Source organism: Cydia splendana, chromosome 4, assembly GCF_910591565.1.
Source record: "Cydia splendana chromosome 4, ilCydSple1.2, whole genome shotgun sequence".
Taxonomy (NCBI): Eukaryota; Metazoa; Arthropoda; class Insecta; order Lepidoptera; family Tortricidae; genus Cydia; species Cydia splendana.
The window spans coordinates 155648-173391 of NC_085963.1; the positions used below are offsets into that span (position 1 = coordinate 155648).

The window sequence follows — 17744 nt, forward strand, 5'->3', positions numbered from 1 at the left end:
GTACCTCTTTTGCGCGTAGATCATTCCCACTGCTGATTTTTCATAAATTCAAACTCTATTTTAAATAACTTCAAACACTTTTATTATAGCGTTGTTAGGACATTACAATTCTTTCTTTACAATCACTATTTGTTACTCCAACTAACGTTAATAATAATCTTCGGAAATATTTTCAAATCTCCCCAACATTTCAGCTTCATCGACCCGCCATAAATCAGTGTTGCCATCATGAAAATCACACAAGTTCATCCTTTTTAAATTACTTATTAAAACTATTTTACACAGATTAATTACACAGGGTATCAAAACTGACTTAAACGATACTACAAATCATCAAGCGACGTTTTATTAAGATTATTACTCTCCACAATAACTAATTCAGCCTCATTTAGTAAAGAATCATCACAGTACCATTACGTTGATTTACCCCGCTTCTGTAAGTAACATATTTTAAATATATCAGAATTAAATAACGCATTTCATGTAAAATATTATTACAAAAAAAAATGTACCTACCTTTGCCACATGCTAACAATAATATTAGCCACAAGCAGCATATTATCTTACTTTGACTATTAGATTATAAAAATACAGTGAATATTCAATTCTACACAAGCAGTGGAAAACTAATAAACTGACACTAAACTCGAGCATATCGATTTTTTTCATAAAAATAGGGTAACCGCCCGCAGACCTATTAAAATCCTATAGGTACTAATTACTACCATCTTATTTTAATTTATGAATTTTTAAATATTTTTGCCAAAACTAACTATAAAGCTTTTCAGAAAGACATAAAAAATTAAATACTTTATTAAATTCAAATTATAATCGTTAAACGAACAGCATATCCAATGCAAACTGTCGGTAGTTGAGAAAGGTGTACCCACCCTAGATTATGAATAAACAGTCTTGAAGTCCAACTCGAGTATCATTGACGCCTACCCTGACATGGCGCAGCCGGAAATTATATAAATGTTTTAATTAACGAGAATATAGTATAAAAAGTTTAAGAAATTCGTTAGTGGACTTAGTTGTTTATGTACAAACATGGAAACAGTGCTTACGCCTCCGTTGCCGTTTACAAAAAAATTTAACGGTCGAGAGGCATCGATTTTTTACGCGAATTCAGGCAGAAAGTGAAACAATAGAACAATATGTGTTTGATTTAAAGAAATTATCAACTTCATGTGAATTTGGAACTTTATGTGATTCCTTGATTAAGGATAGATTGATATGTGGCATCGCGAGCAAAGCTATTCGGGAGAGATTATTACGTGAAGCCGACTTGACTTTAGAACAAGCTATGGAGATTTGTCGAGCGGCTATAGTATCCAAAGTGTATTCAGAAAAAATAATTGAGTCGCGAGAAAAATCGGTACATAACATAACGACGGGTGATGATTCATTGCAAGATAATAACGTATGGCAAATATCACAACGAGGAGGTTACGGTCGTGGCCGAGGACGGTTCGCGGGGTCGCGAGGCGGCCGCGGTGCCGGGCGCGGGGCTTGGAGCAGGCGCAGCGCGGGCGGTTGGCGCGCGCAGGACTCGACCGTGTCGGCGCGAGCGGCGGCTGGCGCTGGCGGGAGCGGCGCTGGCGATCGTGGTGCGACGTATAACGCGTATAATAACAGTCGTTGTTGTAACAAATGTGGCACAACGCACGGAAACTATGCGTGCCCCGCGTATGGAAAACGTTGCTTACGGTGTTCGCGTTTGAATCACTTTTCGCGTATGTGTGGTGTGTATCAAATTGAGGAGTCGGACCAACAGGTAATATATTGTCTTAATAATGAGATAGATGAATGGACGATTGTTTTAAATGTTAATAGTCATAACTTAGGGTTTAAGCTTGATACGGGAGCCGAAGTTAATGTTTTGCCATTACGTTACTTATCTCAAGTCGGTTTAAGCAAAGAAAATTTAATGGTTACAACATCGCGACTGCACGGTTATTCTGGAAAGAACTTGGATGTTCTAGGGAAATGTTTTTTGAAAGTGGTATATAAAGATAACGTATATTTTTTGGAATTTAAAGTGGTTGATGTGCCGTCCGCTCCTGTATTAGGTAAAAATGATTGCAAGCTCATGAATTTGGTTAAAAGAGTATTTGCGGTGAGTGAAACGGAGCAATTACATTCTCCGGCTTTTGTTACGGAATATAAAGATGTATTTCAGGGTATAGGTTGTTTGCCTGGCAGTTATAAAATTAGAGTGAATCGCGAATGTAATAAGCCCGTAGTGCACGCTCCAAGAAAGGTACCAATACCATTGCGAGAAAAATTAAAGGCAAAGTTAGAAGACATGGAGCGACAAGGTATCATAGAGAAGGTTGAGGGCCCTACTGATTGGGTCAACAGCATGACCATTGTAAAAAAAACAAATGGTGACCTTAGGATATGTTTAGACCCAAAAGAACTAAATCAAGCAATAAAACGAGAACACTTTAGGTTGCCTACATTAGATGAAATCGTTTCGAATTTATCAGGGGCTCAGTATTTTAGCACACTAGATGCTACTAATGGTTTTTGGCAAGTAAAAATAGAAAATAGTGACCTTTGTACTTTTAATACACCGTTTGGGAGATATAAGTTTCTACGTATGTCCTATGGAATATCGTCAGCGTGTGAGGTTTTTCATCGCAAAATATATGAGAATTTCGACGATATCGAAGGAGTTTGTATGTACGTAGATGACATTTTAGTCTTTGCCAAAACCAAATCGGAGCACGATGAGAGATTGAGACAGGTATTAGAGAGATGTCGTAAAATTAATTTAAAATTAAATTTGACTAAGTGTAAGTTTGGTCTTGAGGAAATTAAATATTTGGGACATAAAATTACGAGGAAAGGTCTGTACCCAGATGATAGTCATATCTCGGCTATTATTAATATGCCTAGGCCACAGAACAGTAAGGACGTCGAACGTTTGTTAGGGCTAACGACTTACGTGGGTAATTTCATACCTAATCTTTCTAATAAAACCGAACCCCTCAGAGAATTGTTACAGAAGGATATAGAGTGGCACTGGAATGAGAGACATGAAAACACATGGAATGTCATTAAAAAGTGTTTGTCTCAAAAACCAGTGTTGCAATATTATAGCATGACTAAGCCGATAATACTTTCTGTCGATGCGAGTAAGAGTGGCCTTGGATGTGTACTTTTACAAGATGGCCTGCCCGTGTGCTATGGTTCAAAAGCGCTTACAAAAACTGAACAGAGGTACGCACAAATAGAGAAAGAGTTATATGCATGCGTACATGCATGTGAAAAGTTTTATGGTTATATTTATGGGCGCACAGATATAACAATCGAAACTGACCATAAGCCCCTCTTGAGTATAATAAAGAAACCGATTGTGGATGCCCCACCGAGGTTACAGCGCATGCTGTTAAGGCTCCAACCATATTCGTTTAAGCTGGTTTACAAACCCGGCAAGCAGTTGCATATAGCGGACGCGCTATCGCGCGCCTACGAGCCGCTAGCGGCCGCTTCCAGCGATCATCATGACCTGCAAGATGAACTTTCAGAGGCGGTCCACACCGTGTGTGCATACAACGAGTTAACTGATACTCACTATTTAATACTACAAAAAGAAACAGATATTGACAGTGAGATGCAACTGTTAAGAAAGTATATTAGAAAAGGATGGCCGGAAGAAAAAAAAGACGTAGAAGACGTTGTGAAACCGTACTGGCAATACAGAGAGGATTTAACAGAAGGAAATGGATTACTATGGAAAGGATGTAGAATAATAATACCTAAAAAGTTACGCGGTGACATGCTTCAAAAAATACATTATGCACATTTTGGCCTTGAAAAGTGTATGTTAAGAGCGCGAGATTTATTGTTTTGGCCCGAAATAAATAATCAACTAAAAAACTATATATCTAATTGCCAAGCGTGTTTAACATATAGAAAAAACAACACAAAAGAAAAACTCATTCCACACGAGGTACCAAAGAGACCGTGGTCTAAAGTAGGTATTGACATATTTCATATTAATCGAAAAAATTACTTATTGACTGTTGATAACTACACCAAATATGTTGAGGTACGCGAATTGCGTAGCACACTGTCTCACGCGATAATAGATGAGTTAAAATGTATATTTAGTAGTCACGGCATACCCGAGATAATTATGTCCGACGGAGGACCTCAATTTGTTTCACGCGAATTCAGTAATTTTGCAAAAGAATGGCAATTTAATCACGTACGCTCATCACCTCACTATCCCCAGTCCAATGGACAAGCGGAACGTAGCATTCAAGTAATAAAAAATATAATTAAAAAATGCACCTACACTTCGACCGATTTTCGCCTAGCCTTGCTAGAATATCTTAATACTCCAATTAGCGAATACTTACCCTCTCCGGCAGAATTACTTCAAAATAGAAAGTTACGTAGCATTCTACCACTTCGCGAAACAGTCCTAGATGCGACAGTGAACCACAATATTAGGAACAGATTAATTAACCGTCAAAATAAATATAAAAAATATTACGATTTAAATGCAAAAAACCTATCTCCCTTAATAGTAGGACAAAAAGTAAAGATAAGGCACGACAATAACAGTGTTTGGATAAGCGGTACGGTTAGTAAAATTTTAAGAAATCGGTCATATCAAATATTGATGAGAAATGGTAATAAAATAATAAGGAATAGACGTCACATCATACCGGATTCTCCACACCGCCCGGAAACCGATCCGGAGTGTGGCTTCGATTACGACCACATTCTCCCGACACAAATGCATTTCGCATCGATTTCGGCTCCCAATTCAAATATCGTTAATTTAAATACAAACCAAACTGATGCTTATGTAACTCGTTCCGGCAGGACAGTGATACCTCCCAATAGATGGGGCAACTGGAGTACATAACGGGAATGCAAGTCTACCTGCCTGTTGGATACCTGTATTTGCCTATATCATAATACATGTATAAGTTGTAAAAACCAGTAAAATGGAATGCTCAAATTTACTAAGAGCTAATAGTTTAGTTTAGTTCATTAATTTGTCAATTTTAATAATTAAAATGTTAAATTTGATTCTTATTTAGGTTTGCATGCGTTGTATGTAAAAAATAAATATGCATTTACATATATTGTAAATTAGAACACATTTAATATTGTATAGATAAAACAGATGTGCAAGTTACAGTTAAGTTATACAATGTATCTAAAATTAGTAAAATATAAATAAGATAATTATATGCTTTGTAAACAAGTATATACCTAAATTTAAAACATTTTAAATTGTATATCGAAATGCAATAAATAATTATTTTGTTATAATTGTAAAAATATAATAATGTATTCAATGCATTAACTAAAAAAAAAACCTTAAAAAGTTGTAGGTATATGTCCTTTACAATCTATGTAAAAGCATAGGTTTGTTTAAAGCACTACACTATAGGTATGTAATAATAAAATTAAGATAATGCATGCTTGTTTTAGGTATGGCATATTATTATTATTAATTTTTGTTTTTGTTTTCAAGAAGGAAAATGTCGGTAGTTGAGAAAGGTGTACCCACCCTAGATTATGAATAAACAGTCTTGAAGTCCAACTCGAGTATCATTGACGCCTACCCTGACACAAACCAACCCAATATAGTGGTTAAAGCCCGTGGACCTATAAAAAACCTTAAATATATTACGACCCACATGCCTTCCTATAGGTCTTCCAAATGTTAATTGTTGTATTTACATGAATATTGATTAAAAGTAAAAAATAAAGGTGGTTAAACAAAGACGAACATATTAGACATCATTTACAACAAAAATACACAAGGAATCTGCCGAGATAGCCAAGAAAATCATCGATTAAACCACCACGTCCTCGTTTTGGATATTACTTCAAAACTTACATATCATGTTACACAGATTGACATCTATTGAAAACGTCAAATATGATGTATTCATTCAGAACAGATCTGAATTAAATTTTTTTTTTTAGCCTATTAGTGTGTCCCACTGCTGGGCAAAGGCCTCCCTTCTTTCCCGCCACTTCTCTCTTAATTCAATACGCGATAAATTTGAATTTTTATGACAGGTTAAAGTTGTAGACCTTTTAAAACGTCATTGAGCGCGTATAAGTTAAAAGTGTAATTATGCTTGGGCCGGAACCACTACTCAGTCGGAGACCTTTTAATAGGTCTTTGGGCGGCAGGAGGGGTTATTCCCACTAGTTACCACCAAGTTGTTACCAGTGGTAACTACTGGGAATTTTTTTCCCACCTTTTACCACTGGTAACTACTGGGAATAAAAATTCCCAGTAGTTACCACCAACTCGGTTTAGTGGTAACTACTGGGAATTTTTAGTTACCACCAAAATTTTATTAGAGTTAAATACTAATAAAAACACTATAAATAGTGTAGTATAAATATATAGAGTCATTTAATAAATAATTATAAGTCGATTAGTGTTTTAGTAAACTCCCTTAGAAGTGACCAAAAATATTGAAACAGTTTAACCGGTACTAGTACAATTACTATGATATATGTACTTAAGGATAAATTTAATAATCCATTTAGATGATTTTTCAAGTGATTTTATTAGGTAATTCAAAATAACTCTATTTATACTATTCATACCTACTGTTTTTATTAGTATTTAACACTAACAAAGTTTTGGTGGGAACTACTGGGAATAAAAATTCCCAGTAGTTACCAGTGGTAAAAGGTGGGAAAAAAATTCCCAGTAGTTACCACTGGTCAAAACTTGGTGGTAACTAGTGGGAATAACCCGGCAGGAGGTTATATATCAAATGTTGGTATATATTATAAGACGCACCCCCCGGAGAACCCCTTCAGAAAAATTTTACCTCGATCCTTACGAGCGAGCTAAAAACAGGTAATGAGACTAATGAGACAAATGATAGGTAGTCAGGACAGTTTATTGTTGTTGTTGTTTAAGGACATAGAGGTACAATAACATAGAGATGACACGGGGGAGGGGCCAAACGACCGAACGAGATGCACTTATAGAAATTTCTGTAGGAGTAGCAGAGAAAGCGGTATTATTGCTTGTCCTTGTCACAGTCTCACTTTTTGTTTGTTCCCCACCAAAATTTTAGTATGGTTTATGGTGGGCAACAAATAACCCGACCGAATTACGTAGATTGTTTTTGGTATGTTGTCAGGAATGTTAAAACGTGTTTTTAATATTGTCGCTTTGCGTATGTTTTGTCCCTCGCGGAGGCACGCGTATAGCTCATATATGTAATACTAGATCTATGTTTAAGGATAAGCTTCGCCTCCCCATAAAGATAACCATCAATAAAATTTAATTAGGATGCATTTTGGATTCCTTATCTTAATTTTCAAATGCCGCCCGTCACAAAAACAATGGACGGCAACTTTACCTGAGCTAATTTTTTTTTTCAACACCCACATTTTTGCTATTGGTCATCACTTTTATGATATCGCCTTTTTAAGGCCAAGCGCGCACCACGATTTTAGAATCGCGCTGTAATATATCGCAGAAAATTCACTGCGCGCACTGCGATGAAAAAGTCGACGATTTGTTCATTCTCAACATGGATTTCGTACCAGTCGCTTGTCATGAAAAGTGTCTTTAATATGCGTTCGCCGTATAACTTTGAGTATTTATGCCACAAAGGTAATCTCCTTCTATTTCCATAATTAAATGGTCAACATCTAGCGTCTCATCTTGAGACTCCATCGGAGAAGCAGTTTCCGACATGTTGAGGCTTGGAGAGCGAAGTGCCGACTGAGGTCCGGAGTGCGATTTTATTATCGCAGTGCGCGCAGGGCCATACAACTCCGTATGCTGTAATTCACTTTGCGACAATCGCGTCGCGAGCAGTCGCGGAAAAATGTGACAAATCACAATTTTAAAATCGCTGCGATTTTTTTATCGCATATGCGCGCACTGCCATATAAACACATACGTTACATTTCTGCGACTAAATTATCGCGCGACAAAAAGTCGTGGTGCGCGCTTGGCCTAAGGCGGTTCACCGCGAATGTCCCCGATTGTACCTATTGAGTATACACATACTTACATTTAAAGGCAAATCCATAAACATAGGAAAAGTATTTTAATTTTAAAATAATGATTATTTGCATGTAAATTACTTTTATAATATCAATATCATACATAACTATAGCAATATTCGCATAAACTGTGGAAATGGAAATATTATACTAAAAGCTTATTTTACAACTAACTCAAAGCAATTGTTCAAACTTTTAGGAAAATATATTTGTGAGTACTGTGTTTTAGATCTCCCATAGTTTACTTGGTGAACAACAAGGCAACTTTTCAAAAATCTATAATCAGCCTGCAAGTCTTTGTGCATGAGGAAGTCAATGAACCATAACAATGCTTCATCGTCAGTGGTTTGAGCGGCAACACTCCTCATACACAAGATGTCCTCTTCATTTAGAATCCCCTTTTTGATCAAGTTTTTATTGCTGCAGTCTTTGCTAGGTAGTGGCAAGTGTTCCTGTTGGTGGGTGTTGGAGCGGGGTTGGATGGAAGCAGGAGTGACCAAAGTTGGCAATGTTCTGATTGGAGCGACAGCCTTGACTGGAGCGATCAATGGCTTGACGGTAGTGAATGATGGCTTGACAGCAGTGACTGGTGGTTTGACGGGAATACTTCTGGTTCTGTTCTTATTTATCCAGTTAAATTGTATTGCATCAAACCGCTGGTCATCAAGATAGGCAGGTAGATCAGGCTCCTCATTATAATTGGCTGAAAATAAAAATCATAACACAGCTGTAAGGACATGTTTATTACTAGCTGTGCCTTCGGGACCACCCACAAGTTTGGCCTTTTCCTCCCTTACCCTAATGTATTAGGTTAATAAAAAAAAGTATTTGTTCATCCTATAGGCTTAAGCTGTCTACATAAATTTCATCACAATTAGTTCAGTAACTGAGACATGAAAATTTTATACCCTGATGAACTGGGTTACATCAACATTTATAATTTAGTATGGCATTTTATTTATTTGTATTTTATGGTCTAAGATCCCACATATATGGTCGACCTTCACGAATTTGTCTGACGGCTGAAACTATGAAAATATGAAAGAAAATGTGTTCCAGGACATAAATAAATAGGGTTGCCTAAAGAAATATGGTCAAGACTATTTTTAATAAATTTTTGAAAAAAAATTTTTTTCGGTTTTTTGTTCAATCTATATATGAATGGCCTCATCGAGGAGCTCAGCAGCGCTTGTGTTGGATGTCACATAGAACACGTATGTGTCAATAACCTAAGCTATGCTGATGACATGGTGCTGCTGAGCCCCTCGATGGGTGGTCTTATAAAACTGTTAGGTATTTGCGAAGGGTATGCTGAGGCCCATGGGCTCAGGTACAATGCGTCTAAAAGCGAGCTCTTGCAATTTAAATCAGGCAATAAAAGTTACCGAATGCAGGAGGCTAAGCTTTGCGGAACTCCGTTAAAGAGAGTGGATAAATTTAAGTACCTGGGCCACTGGGTCACGTACACACTGTCTGACAACGAGGACATCGAGCGGGAGCGCCGAGCGCTGTGTGTCCGCTGTAACATGTTATCCCGCAGGTTCGCACGTGGCAATAAAGAAGTAAAGTTAATTTTGTTCAAAGCTTTTTGTCAAACTTTCTACACGTGCGGTCTGTGGGCTAATTTTACGCAGCGGGCGTATAGCGCTCTGAGAGTCCAGTACAATGACGCATTTAGGATGCTGTTTAGGTTGCCGCGGTATTGTAGCGCCTCAGCAATGTTTGCTGAGGCGCGAACAGACTGTTTTTTCGCCATCATGAGGAAGCGATGCGCGTCACTCCTCAATCGCAGCCGAAGCAGCACGAACAGTATCCTAAGTACGCTGGCGCAGCGTTGGGACTCGCCCCTGGTCAAGCGGTGTGTGCAGCTACACTCACCTGTTGCTGTTCCGCCGCGAAAGCTATAAATGTTTTGTTTTGTTTGTTTGTTTCGTCTTAATTATAATACTAACTATAGATATAAGTTATTGTAATACCTAACCCTTTATATGGACCATATGTTCGAAATAAAAATATTTCATTTCATTTTTCATTTCAAATTTCACCGATTTGTCTGACGATTGAAATAAGTTTCAATGGAAAGTATACAACTTGTACAACATGAATCATCTAGGTTGCCTATCTTTTTCCGGTCACTATTATGTGGTTGCCGTGTTTAAAGAGGTGATTTTATATCGATAATTGTACTCATCTGTCTGACGCTCGAATTATACATCAAAATGATGGTAATTTTATTGCAAATACAATGGCATAGGGTTGCCTGCGAAAATCCGGTCACAAATGAGGGTTGCCAGGCTTTTAATTAAAATAAGAAGGGAAGACTTTTAGCGATAACTCATAAACGGCTGAACTGATCAAGTTTGTTTTAATTTTATTTGATTGAGTTTTTTAAGCACTCTTTTCATGATTTTTTTTCATATTTTTTGGACAGATGTTTCAAAAGTTGGAAGGAAAAGCCTTTTTTTTCTTTCTAAACGATTATTTCCGAAATAATTCACTTTATCAAGAAATGTTGTTTAAAGACCCCTATTCATTTTAAAAGGCCTATCCAACGACACCCCACACTACGAGGTTGAAAAGATAAAAAAATTGTCACACACATTTTGTTTCTTTCAAAGCGATTATTTCCGAAAATATTCACTTTATCAAAAAATGTTCTTCTACAACCCCTATTCATTTTGAAAGAGCTTTCCAACAACATGCCACACCATAGGGTTGACACGGAAAAAAATTCTCACATACATTTTGTTTCTTTCGAGGCGACTATTTCCTAAAATATTCACTTTATCTTGGTACTATTACTATTGGTCTTTAAACAACATTTCTTGATAAAGTGAATCATTTCGGAAATAATCGTTTAAAAAGAAAAAAAACAAGTTTTCCCTTCTAACTTTTGAAAAATCTGTCCAAAAAATATGAAAAAAATCATGAAAATAGTGCTTAAAAAACTAAATCAAATAAAATTAAAACAAACTTGATCAGCTCAGCCGTTTATGAGTTATTGCTAAAAGTCTTCCCTTCTTATTTTAATTAAAAGCCTGGCAACCCTAATTTGTGACCGGATTTTCGCAGGCAACCCTATACCATTGTATTTGCAATAAAATTACCATCATTTTGATGTATAATTCAAGCGTCAGACAGATGAGTGCAATTATCGATAAAAAATCACCTCTTTAAACACGGCAACCACATAATAGTGACCGGAAAAAGATAGGCAACCTAGATGATTTATGTTGTACAAGTTGTATACTTTCCATTGAGACTCATTTCGATCGTCAGGCAAATCGGCGAAATTTGCCGAAAAAAAATGTTTTTCAAAAATTTATTAAAAATAGCCTTGACCATATTTCTTTAGGCAACCCTATTTATTTATGTTCTGGAACATATTTTCTTTCATATTTTCATAGTTTCATCCGTCAGACAGATTGGTGAAGGTCGGCTATATGGGGGATCTCCTACTATGGATCTATATCTGAATCCCTAAAGTTTTTTCTCCTATCTTTGCATTCCCTAATATTGTTTGTCATAATGATCAGTTGTCCTAACACTCGTATACCCTAATTTTGGTTTCCCTATCATCGAATGGACGATTTTTTTTTGTCCTAATATGTTTTTCCCTAATGGCACTTTCCATATTGAGTATTTATCCTAATGTTATGTAGCATAATTCTTTTGTTGCATAATTATTGTTAGGCCTATAAATTATACATCCTAATCATCATGTTACCTAATTTTACTTAGCCTATCGTTGCTTGACCTAACACTCGTATGCCCTAATTTTGATTTCCCTATTTCGTTTCGTTTCATTTTTACAGTTCTAACCTAACCTAACACTTTTGTGGCAACAGTTCGTTTTTGCGAGGATCACAGTTCTAACCTAACCCACTTTTGTGGCAACAGATCGTTTTTGCAAGGATCGCAGTTCTAACCTAACCTAACCCACTTTTGTGGCAGCAGTTCGTTTTTGCGAGGATCACAGTTCTAACCTAACCTAACCCACTTTTGTGGCAACAGTTCGTTTTTGCAAGGATCGCAGTTCTAACCTAACCTAACCCACTTTTGTAGCAGCAGTTCGTTTTTGCGAGGATCACAGTTCTAACCTAACCTAACCCACTTTTGTGGCAACAGTTCGTTTTTGCAAGGATCGCAGCTCTAACCTAACCTAAGCCACTTTAGTGGCAACAGGTCGTTACCATTAATTATGGAAAGTAATTGTTATGATAATTGATCAATAGGAAAAGTAACTGTTATGTCAATTTATCATTAGCGCAATAGCCATTAGGTCAAAACAGTTAGAGCATGTTATTTTATGCCAAACATTCTTAGGGATTTCGAAGAATATGGTAAAAATCATTAGGAATCTTGATAGTTATGGTACAAATGCTTAGGACAAATGACTCTTAGGCTAACCATTACATTATGGAAAGTATTCGTTATGACAATTGATAGTTAGGGCATGTGCCCATTAGGACAAACCAGTTAGGGCAAGTGACTTTAGGACAAACGTTGTTAGGGATTCAGAAGGACACCCCCTACTATTAGCTCAACCCATTAATTATAATATATATACCTTGATTAGGTACCTAATACTTACTTGGTAATTCGTCGTCACTGTCCAAAAGGTCTTGCAGCTCTACTATGTTATTGTTATTATTGCTCGTGTGCTTCAACATGTTAGTGTTAGATCAATACTCTAATAATTATGTCTTTGCTTATTACTTACTCAAATAACACTGACTTAACTTTATAGAATTGTGCTTTGTAGAATTGTTGAGAATTGTGTAAATATTTTGTTAGTTGTATTTGCTTACTTTTTAATGAATTCGTTCTTTCAATCTCATCAATTAAAGAAAAACCACTAAGGGGAAGATCATCAACTAAACATTCATAAACACAAAACAAAATTAACTCAACAAAACAATGGCACGCTCTTCAGGTAAGTTATTTAATGCTAATAGCTATAGCCTATACTACTAATCATCTACTAATTTAATTAACTAATGATAATGACTTTGACGTAAAAGTGTGCGTTTAAATACTACCAGATATTCTAAGACTAACTCTGAGCTATTTATTCAAAATACAAATCCTCATTTCGAAATATTGATTACATAGGATAAAAACATTAATTTAATTCTTTATCAGATATTTTTATGGTTATACACATTTTCAAGTTTTTCTATTTTGTTTGAACTAGTAACAATAGGTACTGATTTGGAACGACCTTTGATTGACAGTTATAGATGGTCAACCAAATCTTGTCAGTAGAAAAAGGCACGAAATTCAAATTTTCTATGGGAAGATATCCTTTTGCGCCTACATTTTTCAAATTTGCCGCCTTTTTCTACTGACAAGATCTGCTTGACCCAGATATATTTAATGATTTAAATGCATTTACCACAGTCTGCACTGCGGCGAGGGCGGCGGGCAAGGCCCCAACGTTGTCTGTTCACTTTGACGGCGCAGCAACTAGTACATATCACTTCTCTCTCCTCGCTCTTTTAAAAATGCCATTTGTCAACAAAGGACAACCATACTGTTGACAAGATGAACTTCAAATCAAAGTGTTGCCTTTTTTGGTGCATCCAAGCTGTGTATGTGTTCGTAAGAACGTGTATGTGTGCTCTTTTAGGGATGTGAAAAGTCGATTTTAATCATGTTATATATCGATAAACGCTACACAGCGGAACGAAATAGCGATTAATTGAAGCTTCAATATCTTCGTTAAACATAATTGAAATGCTAATGGATAATGAATATATTATAATATAATAAAATAATTCAATTATTGCGGAACACATATTTTAGTAGGTATTTATGTATTTTAATTAAATATCGGAACTTTCCCTTCGTTCCCTGATGGGGCGTGAGGATCAAATTGTGATCTGATAACCACAATAAAGAATAAAAGCATTTTTGTTAATTTTAGGTATCGTTAAGTAAAAATAAACCTTTGAAGTAAAATTAAAATTGCAAGAAATGTCGATAGTTTATCGATATGACTTTATCGACATGGCTACAGCAAGGTGGAGTGACATTGTTAATCGTACACTATTATAAACAAAAGTGGTTACAGTGACAGCTCGCTTAGACGTAATCTTTAAGTATATTATATCTATGGCGGCGGGTTTCGTACTTTTCGTAGACGGTGTACGTCAAACTCGTAAACAAACCGTGTAGGGCTAATTTCCAGTATTTCCATCAAGTAATACCTCCATTTATCAATTGATAACGTTGTAACGCTAACGTCTCCATCGAGTTCTCTCGGACTGGAACTGCAGCACGATGGAAAGTGTCTTCATTAACCTGAACAACGTTCAAACAAATGTTTTAACATGGGGGGACCCCTTCGACTCGAAGAACTCTGATGTGATTATCTGTATCACTGGAAATCCAGGAATCCCACATTTTTATGAAGAGTTTGCTACGGAATTAAATAAAAGCACTAGCCTTCCAATTTGTGTAATTGGTAAGTGCAGCCTATTTTCCCTGTTATTTTTTTATGTAATATATAATAGCACGACTGAGATAAATGTAAGATCGATGTTTGACCCTTATCTATATATAAATTAGGCCAGTCTCATATTATATTTTCCTCACAAAGAAGTAGGTATACAATATTAACATAATCCTTTAAGTGACAGTTTTCATTCCCATTTAAATCCCTTGACGGACAGCCTTGCATACATTATTATATAGACTAGGAAGATGGTATTAAAATATTTAAAGTTTCCTGCTTAGTACAATATTATAATTATGGACTAAACTAAAATATGTTTGTCTCTTAACCACCATAGTCTGAGCTGATATATACAATATATCATATATATTATAACACCTTCACAGGGTAACAAACGCTTCCTAACATTAAGTATAACATCATGTATTTCTATGCATCAATGTACATGTATACAATAAATGACAATAAACAATATAAGCATCATAGAGTAATATAAGTAAAGTAAGAGTGGTAACTCCATACATCAGTTTTCTTGCCAAAACGCTAGTTATTTCATAGTCAACATCTAATGTCAAGTAGTGGAATTATCAGTACCGCTACTTGACACCAGATGCCACAAGTGTCTGACGAAAAAAGTACCTACTACTAAAATAATTTACAACTAATATTATAAGCAGAAGGAGTTGAAAATAGAGTTCCGGTTAATCCTTTTATAGAGCAGAAAGGAAAGAGTTGTGGAATGTAAGGGAGCCCATACACTTCACTACTTTCCGCACAGACTCTATAATATTAGCTGAAAATTGTTGAGCATTAGAGTTTTCGTTCGTTGCGACATCTATTGTCGACAACAGTACTGATACATTCCGCTATCTGAAGCTAGATGTCGACTATGTTACCGGTTACTTAATTTAAATGTTATGCATAACATGCATTGTAATAATATACTTACATATGATTATAGGAAACATCCGCATTTGTCGAACTGATAATGATAATCGGCGATAGCCTTGTCATACATAAGCATAACTTGTTAACATAATTATGGGCCATAATTATAACCAACTTATCAATTAGTTTTAACCAAGATTATTATCCTCATAAAATTTCAGAGTATGCCAAATCAAAAAAAAGTTATGGTCTGATGGTATGGTCACGCCACGTACGGCACTTTAAACACGACAATGAGTAAGACTGACATTTGATTGTAATTTTTGACTAAAGTACTAATAAAGGGTTAATCCTCGTGCCTTGAAACCCTCGCAACGCTCAAGATTCTTAAACAACTCTTACGCTTGTGGTTCAATTTTGGGATCTGTCGCTTGCTTGGGTATCAATATTGGCGCGAGGAGTTTAAACAACAACTTTGCCTTCTCGTAAAACAAATAAATATTTTGTTTTTGTTTTTTGACGTGAGCCGTCTCTCCCGCGGCCCGCGGCGAGGGAATAGTGCTAGCGGTACGCCAAAAAACGCTGCAAATTGTGTTAAAAGCATGAAAATCAGTACGATTGATCTTTAGGCCATTTGAATCAATTTGACCCGTGGCCAGGCGTGGCTCACTCCGCGATTTCGTCGCTTTGCTACAGGTAGCTAAAAGTACATCCGATCCACACCAATTTTGGTGGCTAGCCATAAGCCACGCGTTATGGCTTGTGGCGTGGCTAGCCACCTATAAATAATCATTTATTGCAGATCAATGATCCATAGGACGTTAGTAACAATTTTGGATGTTAGTAAAAAAGAAAAAAAAACTCAATATAAATATTTTCAAAATTGCTTTTTTGGGGTTAAATATGAGAGTATAAAGTATTATTTCAGGTATATTATAAAAAAAATTTAACGGTAGCGTATCTGGAGTGGCCCAAACTTGGTAGGTATGTTTAGAAAATTATTTTTATTCTAATTAAAAAAAAATACTGAAATGTAATGATGTGATATATTTTTAGAATCGGCTTAAAAAGCCCTTTCATTTAATACCACACACAATAGGTTTGTAAACAAAAAAAAAATCCTATACAAAAAAAGATGACGTCATAATTCCTCTCCTTTTTTAATTTTTTTTGGTGCTACGGGTCAAATTGATTCAAATGGCCTAAAGATCAATCGTACCGAGTTTCACACCTTTAACACCATTTGCAGCATATTACTGAATTTCGGAATGTACCGCTAACACTAGAACACTAAACATTCAGAACAGACATCTTGTCAGACATGCTCCTTGACCTCGTGTTATCGTCGCTGTGTCGCTGAATTTACAAGTCAATGTCAACTTTGTATTTTTCTCTTGTATTGAAGGTCAAGCGGGGCACGTGGAGGTGCCCGAGGAGAAATCGAACGTTCTCGAGCGCCGCGAGCACTTGTTCAATTTGGAGGCGCAAGTTCACCACAAACTAGACCTGATCGATAAAATAGATAAGCGCCGTAACATACACTTGATCGGTCACTCTATAGGCGCGTGGCTGATTCTCGAGGCGATCAACAAACGAGAGAGTTTGATAGACAGAATATGCTCCATCAACCTGCTGTTCCCGACCATTCAGAGGATGGCCGAGTCTCCGAACGGTAAAAAACTGAACGGCATCGTGAGGAGATTGCACTTTGTTGCTATCCTCCTCTTTACATTAATCCACTCTCTGCCGGATACCGTTCAACGGTTTTTGGTGGGCGCGTATTTGAAGTTGAACCGTCTGCCTCCGCACTACGATGAGAGGATACTGAAATATCTTCGGCCGCGGGTGGCGGAGAAGGTGTTGCACATGGCGTACGACGAGATGGACCGCGTGGTGGCGCTGGAGGGCGTCAGCGGAGCGCTCGCGCGAACTAAACAGATCACCAACGTGGTGTACGGGTCGAGGGACGGCTGGGCGCCGGCCGCGTACATGGAGGACCTGCGCCCGTACCAGCCCGAGCTCCAGATGAACCAGGTCCACATCGACCACACGTTCGTTTTCACCTCGTCCGAGAAAGTAGCACAGTTAGTTTCAGATTATATAAAGCCAAAAATTAAATCATGTTAATGTTAAATGATCTAGGCAAGGGTTAGTAAATTGTGTCGGTGATAGCGAGGGTGACAGGGTATGTAGGTAATTGAAATATAATATGAGATATGTGCACTTTAATTTATTAAAAATGTAAATATATATAATAGGTACCTGTTATGTCACATTACAAGTAACACTAGATAATAATAACTATTAAAAATTATTTATAAATCGTATTAAGTTCATTTTACTTTTAAATATTAACAAGCTCTTCTAC

General features: G+C 36.7%; 1 protein-coding gene across 1 annotated transcript; it reads left to right on the forward strand.

Moving 5' to 3' along the window:
* Positions 1-14166: 14166 nt before the first annotated feature.
* Positions 14167-17703, forward strand: LOC134789618 (lipid droplet-associated hydrolase). The gene is made up of 2 exons (XM_063760190.1): positions 14167-14497; positions 16782-17703. The coding sequence occupies exons 1-2, from the start codon at positions 14314-14316 to the stop codon at positions 17501-17503; spliced, it is 906 nt and encodes a 301-aa protein (XP_063616260.1). The 5' UTR covers positions 14167-14313; the 3' UTR covers positions 17504-17703.
* Positions 17704-17744: the final 41 nt, after the last annotated feature.

What these genes read in the sequence shown, in the direction of transcription:
- LOC134789618 (XM_063760190.1), top strand. Translation starts at nt 14,314, where the DNA reads ATGGAAAGTGTCTTCATTAACCTGAACAACGTTCAAACAAATGTTTTA. An exon ending in CCTTCCAATTTGTGTAATTG is followed by an intron (nt 14,498 to 16,781) that starts GTAAGTGCAGCC and finishes CTTGTATTGAAG; the next exon opens with GTCAAGCGGGGCACGTGGAG.